Source organism: Centrocercus urophasianus, unplaced genomic scaffold, assembly GCF_019232065.1.
Source record: "Centrocercus urophasianus isolate 14NV4802_14NV808 unplaced genomic scaffold, USGS_Curo_1.0 seq_62, whole genome shotgun sequence".
In the NCBI taxonomy this organism is placed as follows: Eukaryota; Metazoa; Chordata; class Aves; order Galliformes; family Phasianidae; genus Centrocercus; species Centrocercus urophasianus.
Genome location: NW_024885222.1, coordinates 611364 through 618912, shown reverse-complemented (window position 1 = coordinate 618912; position 7549 = coordinate 611364). Strand labels below are relative to the sequence as shown.

General features: G+C 47.7%; 1 protein-coding gene across 1 annotated transcript; it reads right to left on the bottom strand.

Annotated features, from left to right (window-relative positions):
- Nucleotides 1-1984: 1984 nt before the first annotated feature.
- LOC122169992 (keratin, type I cytoskeletal 13-like) lies at nt 1985-6922 on the bottom strand. The gene is made up of 8 exons (XM_042836557.1): nt 6175-6922; nt 5364-5446; nt 4772-4928; nt 4417-4578; nt 3954-4079; nt 3503-3729; nt 2727-3022; nt 1985-2320 (listed from the first exon to the last, which is right to left on the bottom strand). Exons 1-8 carry the CDS (start codon nt 6871-6873, stop codon nt 2295-2297), a joined length of 1776 nt encoding a protein of 591 aa, XP_042692491.1. The 5' UTR covers nt 6874-6922; the 3' UTR covers nt 1985-2294.
- Between the last annotated feature and the right edge of the window lie 627 nt (nt 6923-7549).

Genomic DNA, 7549 nt, shown 5'->3' with positions numbered 1-7549 from the left:
GCTTCCCATGGGGTTTGCCAGCCCCAGCGCTCATGCCAAAAGTGATGAGCTAAGGGGAATTTTGTCATAGGAAAGTAATACGCATTACTGTTCTGCTCAAGTATGTCTGTGTTGATTCACACACGCACTGTAATTTCATGTGGGTGGCTCTTTGTTAGATATTTTGTTGGATAATATAATATCTCATAGCTTTTATTAATCTGACAGTATATCTCCAGTAATGGAAGTTAATGAAGGCTCCGCCTTGCTTGTCTCTCTCCTTTGGCCTTCCCTGTGGTGAAACTCGGCGTTCCAGCTCCTGCCTTCCTTCCGCAGGGGCGCCCAATGCCTCCTGCCTGCAGCCACCTGCAGGGGGCTCATTGCTCAGTACCGGGTTTGGAATTGACATCAACTATTTACAAATCTATTTTCATTTACTGGAGGACGTTATTCTTTTGAAAAACGTGTTACTGTGTCTCATGGCAGAGAACGTTGCTATGAACTTTCTGCTGTTTCCTTGCTGCTCCCATCAGGGGAGCTCCTGCCCGTACCCGATGTGCTCTTTTTCTCTAAGCACAGCAGGCCGAGTTCCCTCCTGTTCTCTGCTGAAGGCAGTGGGGCTGCAGCCTGTTGTGCTTTTAGTCTGTCCTGCTGGCTGCTCTTGCACAAAACGCACATTTTCTGTGTCTGTTCACCATTGGAAGCCATTCCCTGAGCACAGCCCTGCACCACAGTTTAGGCCTCGTGCAGTTGGAGCTGTACAGTGCCTGCCCCTGCGCTCCCCATGAGTTTCCCTGAGGATTGCATGGCCTGAGCTGCTTCTGCTTGCAGTGCCTGGTGGCTGTGCCATGGACTGGGTCTTTCAGTCAGCTCTGAGGTGTTCTGGTGCTTGCTTCTCATTACAAGCAATAAAGCTCTGGCTTACGATCTGCATGCTTTAGCAGCGCTCTCTCCTCTGAAGCTTCATGAAGAAATTCCTGAGATTCCTGAAATGTGCACAACTGCTCTGGGGGCCCAACTCTGTGCTTCATTTCCTTCGATCTTGGAGTTTTTTAGGATGCAGGAGAAATTGTTTTTCCAGCCAAGTCTCTGGAAGTGGGCTTTATCCTGGGGGTGGGCTGCAGTAAAACCAGCCGGCTTTGTTTTGATGATCAAAACTGTCTCAATTGCTGAGAAAGCTGTACTGCAATTGCTTTGAAATAATGAATATGAAGAAACAGGGAGCACATTCAGCTGGAGGTGCAGACGCAGCTCCCGCAGCACAGCCTGCAGGCAGGGGGCTGAGTGTGGGCTGTGGGGCTGCCTTGGCGTCTGCGGCCAGCGGCGTCTGCAGGTAACGGCTGGATGTGGGTGTAGGAGTTTGTGGCAATGTCCCTCACAGTCAGATCTTCCTATAACCAAAAATAAACACTCTGGTTACTTTCATGTGTTCTTCATTTGGCACAACTAGAAGGCAAATTCTGCTGTGAATACTAACTTGAAGGGATCTTCTTAAAGTTATGTGAAGTGAGTTATATTCCCTCTCTTCCTCTTTTTTTCCTTCAGTTCAAAAGCAGACCACATTTGTGCATTTCCAGTTGAAACTGATGAGTGCCAGCTAAGAATTTCTGACCCACAAAGTGAAACTTTGCTTTTGTTTCACAGTCCTGGCTCTGTGATGGCTCATGTCTCCCTGTCAGGCCCAGGAGGACGCTCATTTGAGGCCGCTTTTATCAGCCATGCTGCCATTCTGCAGTCTGACTGACACAACTGCAGCCGAGTGTCAGAGCTCAGCTGCACTACCAAGTGCTCTGTGAAAAACAAAGGCACAGCAGAGGATGCTCCAAGAAGATTATAATCTGCCCCAGGTACTCAGAAACACAGCCTTAACTCTAAATTTCATTAGCAGCAGTTGCAGTGCATCGTCAGCCTTTCTGCCTGGAGGCAAGTGTTGGCATGGCTTTCTGTTTTCTTAAGTGTTTACATTTGCAGAATGGAAAAAGAAATCATAGACACGGGATTCTGGTTGCATCAGACAGAAATGAAGTTTTATTAGAGACGTTTTTCTCGTACAGAACAACCAAATAACAAACTGGTTGAATCTTTAAAGCAAGCAGTTCAAGTTCAAGTGATTGAGCCCACCAAGCATTCTATGCAGAGGCAGCGCATGGCACGCACAGCAGCTGGCCTGTCAGAGCGGCTCTGACGGACCCTTTGGGCAGAGCAGCAGCAGCAAGGAGCTGGTAGGAGCATCTCCTTTCTCAGGAGCCTGAGGAATACTGGGATGCTGGGCCGATTTCTCTTTGACAGGTCTTGCACAGTAGAATCCTCAGTTCTTAGTCAAAGGATTTTCTTCCATAACCTGTTTGGAGATAAAGAAAGCATTAACTTCTTCAGCACTGGCAGCTGATCTCTGAGGCACCACATGTGGCACCAAAGAAGCTTGGTTATGTGATAGATGGCCATAAGCTCTCCCAAAAGCGTGAGGGAAAACTTCAGCTCAGTATGAAAAGAATTATAGCCAGGTTTTTAACTACGTGACATGGTAATATTATCCTCAAAACCGAACCAAAACTGAAACTGTATCTTAACCAGAACCAGTCCTTCGCACACGGATACAAAAGACGTTGTCATAAAAGTGGATCTAGCACTTTCCAGAAGTGCTTTTTTATCCTTGCTACTGTTTGCCTGCAGGAGAGGATGTTGGCACAGCGGATCAATTAGTAAGAATGGGACTGGGGAAGCTGTTCCCATGAAAGAGTTCTCACCTTGGCTTTCACCACCACCCCTGCATGACTGAGACTGCGAAGATGAAGAGTAGGAGTGGGAACTGCTGACGCCTCCTGAGGTCCTTCCTCCTCCTCCGCTTCCTCCTCCTCCAATGATGCAGCTTCCTCCGCTTCCCCCTCCTATTCCTCCGCTTCCTCCTCCTATTCCTCCTCCCATTCCACCACCCATGCTGCCACTTCCTCCTCTTCCTCCTCCAGAGAAACCACCACCACCTATTCTGCCGCCTCCCATTCCTCCTCCTCCCATTCCTCCTCCTATTCCTCCTGCTGGGATTCTGTGAAGAGAGAAAACATGAATAACAAGTCAGTCAGATGCGCTGTTGTTTTCAGAAGCACTGCTCACAAGTTTGCACTTCTCCTGTCTGTACTTCTCCTTTTTGGAAGCCCACACAGATCAAAACACAACTGAAACCTTTAATTTTTCTCCATACAGGCCTTTTCAAGGTGACTTCCATCTGCTGAACTCCTGGTCCTTTCCAGCACTGGGGTAAAAGCGAGGCCACATGCGTGGCTTCCCTTGTCCAGCCCAAAGCCGGGAGTTCAGAATTTCTGTGCTGATATTTTTCTCAGACAATTTCTGTTCTGAATAGATTTGCCAAGAAATGCATTGTACCTCAAACCTGGGAGGTGATTGGTTAAAGAGGCTGATTATCCTCATTTTAGTTTAAAACCTGTTTTGCAAGTCTAAACTGTGACTGTCTCTGCGACTGTTTGGGCTTTTGCACAATGCTGCGTCCTTTTGTCAGGGTACATACACAAGGTCTTGCTGTCCTTCCTCAAGCAGTGACCGGTACTGAGCAATCTCCTGCTCCAGGCGGGTCTTGATGCCCAGCAGCATCTTGTACTCCTGGTTCTGGCTCTCCATCTCGCAGCGGATGCTGGCCAGCTCCTCCTCCAAGGGGCCAATCATGCCCTGGATCTGCTGCAGCTGCATGTTGTAGCGGCGTTCTGTGTCCTCCAGGTTGGACTGCAAAGAGTCTACCTGCAAGTGGAAGAAACAGTGCAGTGTTCGTGGGAACGTGGCAAGCAGAACTCGTGATGGTGACAAAATGGGAGATCTGCACAAAGCAGAGAGGTGTGTTTTTGCTAACACAATCCAGCACCCCGTCTGCACAGTTACACGCTAGTTGTAACCAACCTCCTTTCATTCTGAGAGCGCCTGCAGCCTGTGTTACAGGGGAAGCAGGAGCAGCCACCTTTACTTACCATGCTGAGTTGCGACTGCAGCTCAATTTCCAGGCTTTGGTATTCGCGTCTCAGCTCAGAGATCTGTTGGTTGCTGGACTGTATCTCCTGGCCGCTTGAATGGACTTGTTGATTAACTTCTTCCATCTGAAAAATTGTCATACAAAACTCAGGTCTTTCTTTGCAGTCTTCTGATTGCAAGAAGACATTGTGGTGTTGTCATAAAAGCATTTAGGAAGCAAGGAATATGTATAAATAGAGATGTTATGTAGACTGACTGTGGATTTCCCCCAGGCCACTCTGTTCACCCACACCCAACCCATTTCATTCACCTTGCTCTTGGAACACAGGGATTCCACTTCTTCCCATACCCAGAATCACTTAGTAGTCCCTTGTATAATACCTGATAAGTTGCCTGTGCCCTACTGTGTGCAAACAGAATCTTTGTGAAAGATTTACTGACCCAAAGAATCTCATGCTTTACCTTGGTTTCATACCAGCTTTCCACCTCTCTTCGGTTGTTCTCAATAAGCCGCTCATATTCGGAACGCATTTCATTTAATTTTTCCATCAAATTAGTGCCAGGAGTAGCATTGACCTCAACATTGACATCACCACCAGATTGTGTTTGCAGTCCTTTCATTTCCTACGAGAAAGAAAAGAAAACTTGGAAAGGTTGAAGGTGAGAAGAAATGTTGTAGCTTTAAAAACAGGAACAGGAAGGGCCACAGATCCTCCCAGCAGCCAAATCTCATTGCTGCCAGCAGAAGAAATGCACGGGAGATTCTTGGAGTGATAATTTTTTGTTAGTTATTATTTTAAAGTGTAGAGAAACTTACCTCTTCATGGTTCTTCTTAAGGTAGATCAGTTCCTCTTTCAGGGATTCAAACTGGGTCTCCAAGTCCGATCTGGATAGAGTCAGTTGATCCAAAAGTGGACGTAATCCATTAATATCACTTGCCACGCTCTGGTGGAGAGTGTACTCAGTCTCATACCTAAATCACAGGCAAGAAAAAAAGTAAAACTGCTGCCAGAGCTCTCTGCTCTCTTCATTAGGCACAGTTCCCTTCAGTACGCCTTTGGTCACTGGTCCCATTGGTTTGTTCTTAAAAGCAAGGACCTGATTCTCTTTCCCTCTCCAGTAGGATTGTTTGATTTCAGTAAAATCACTCTGTAGGATTTCTCTGATAAAGTTTATAAACCTATAAAGCAGATATGGAGAAACAGAATATTTCCTATAAACAGCACTTATCAACAACTTCTCTGAAGCAAAATTCTAACAAAAAACAAATTCCTGCTCACAGTGCTCTTCCCAACAGCCTGCTCTGCTGCTGGAGCCAAGACACTGCAGTACCCCCAAAGACTGGCAATACAAACTTGTGGTAGGAAAGGGACCAAAGACAACATGAGACGAGGAGGAAAAGACTTACTTCAGTCTGAAGTCATCCACAGTCATCCTGGTGTTGTCAATGTCAAGAAGCATCCTGTTCAGGTCCACGTTTGCACCAACAATCTGCAAAGGAGAAGGCAGATGCTGGTCAGCCAGCCGTCTGATGAGTCTGGCACACAAACAGAGGGAAGAAATCCCTGTGCATTAACACATTCCAGAGCATCTCTGAGACAAGCTTGCCCAATCTACAGAGGCTGCACAGAGAGAGGAGTTCATTGTTTCCAGCTAAAGGCAGCGCCTTTCTGTAGAATCAGCGCTGGTTGGTGCCTCAGCTGCCAATTTTAGTTTATGGGTAACCATCAGAAGTGCTATTCTTTGTTGGGAAGAATAACAAAATAAACTCTCCATACTTCCAGAACAGTGGAAATATTAGCCTTGCTTTTGGCATCAGTATTAAAGTAGGAGACTCTGGAACAGCTGAGAGCTGGAATGGGGCTGAACGCTGTGGCCCATGTTAACTCATCCTATGCATTCACAGTTCCATTTAGATGGCCACTGGAAGCACAACAGAAGCAAACAATGATTCTGTGCCCTGTTCAGGAGAGAGAGAAGCAAATAAAGCACAGCATTGAAAGGAGCCCTGGGCACCAAATGGTGCTTCTGTGTCAGAGCAACATCACACATCAAGCAGAGCGAACGAAAGCTGAGAGTCAGGCTTTGTCGTCACAACTGTCTGATGCTGCCTCAAGTAAAGAAAGGAATATGTTACCCCAAACAGGAAAATTGTGCTGTAGCAAGTGTGAGGCAGTTCTAATGAGACCCTGCCCAAAGTTTGCCAAATCACACCATACCTGGTTCTGCAGTTCTTCAATTGTTCGGTAATATTGGCTGTAGTCCTTGGAACCCGTGGGACCCTGCTTTTGGTACCACTCCCTGATCAGACGTTCCAGGTGAGCGTTTTCTTCCTCCAAGCCTCGTACTTTATCCATGTAGGAGGCCAGGCGGTCATTAAGGTTCTGCATGGTCAGCTTTTCATTTGTGGAGAGCAGTCCAGAATCTTCACCAAACCCCGCTCCGCCAAAACTGCCTCCACCATAGCTGCCCCCACCGAAGCCACCGCTGCCCCCAAAGCCACTGAATCCTCCGCTGTATCCACCAGAGCCACCACCAAAGCTGCCTCCTCCATAACCCCCTCCCATGCCCGCAAAGCCACCTCCACACGATCCATATCCCCCTCCTATTCCTCCTCCGTAGCTGCCGCCGCTCACTCTCCCACTATAGCTGCTGCGGCCAATCCTTCCGCAGCTGCCGCTGCTGAACCCCCCTCCATAGCTGCTCTTGGAGCCTCCTCCACCTCCACCAAAGCTTCTCCCAGAAAAGCCTCCGCTCCCTCCAGAGGAGGTGTATTTTCTGGTGGACACCGAGGAGTATCCGCCAGACTTGCGGATGCCGCAGCCGCTGCCCCCTCCACCGCCGCCACCACTGCCGTATCCGCCACCACCGCTGCTGATCCTGGTGGTGCTGGAGGAGGATTTGGTGCCACAGCTCATACTGGCAGCAGGCAGGAGTCGAACCACAATCCCGAGTTTAGGTGCACAGCCTGATAAGATTCAGGACTGTAAATTTTCATCCCCAGCACTCTCTATTTATACTTTTGACAGTGGGTGTCACCATCAGGGAGTTCCCTTCTCCCAGGGCATTTACTGGCCTTGTTGTTTGTGCCAAGAATAATTTGCTGAACAATATTTTTCTGCTGATATCTCAGGCAATCTGTCCCACTGCTGAGTTTATGGTGATTGTTCAAGACCAAACGCTGTGCTTTCTTTGGGTGGCATTCTTTGCATTTAGCTTTTCTGGTACCGGTGGCCTCCTGCAGCCCAGGTCTGCTTCACAGTGCAAAAAGCACCTCAGCAGGGTCCTGTTGTGCTCATGTGGGAGCTCTGTACAGGGAGAAAGAAAGATGATGCCCGAATCTCTCATGTTAAGGCTGTACAATTATTGATTTTTTTATTCATCTATGTTCCTTGCTCAGGTTTTTGTAGCTGCCGTTGTTGGATGCTGTTCTTCTCTTCTGCTCTTTCCTACTTTGTGCAACTAAGGACTCTGACACTGCTTCATTATTGTTATTATTGTTACTAGTACTATTATTTGTGGCAATGTCAGAGTTTTGTAGTAAGACTTGACTACTGGGATTGTCCAACTGGTGCATCCCTGCCAGCACTCAGG

Bases quoted from the DNA above. Each gene is read 5' to 3' on its own strand.
- LOC122169992 (XM_042836557.1), bottom strand. From the start codon at position 6,873: ATGAGCTGTGGCACCAAATCCTCCTCCAGCACCACCAGGATCAGCAGC. The intron at 4,579-4,771 runs GTAAGTTTCTCT...TCTTTCTCGTAG, and splicing joins TTAAGAAGAACCATGAAGAG to GAAATGAAAGGACTGCAAAC. The intron at 2,321-2,726 runs GTGAGAACTCTT...ATCTCCAAACAG, and splicing joins GGGTGGTGGTGAAAGCCAAG to GTTATGGAAGAAAATCCTTT.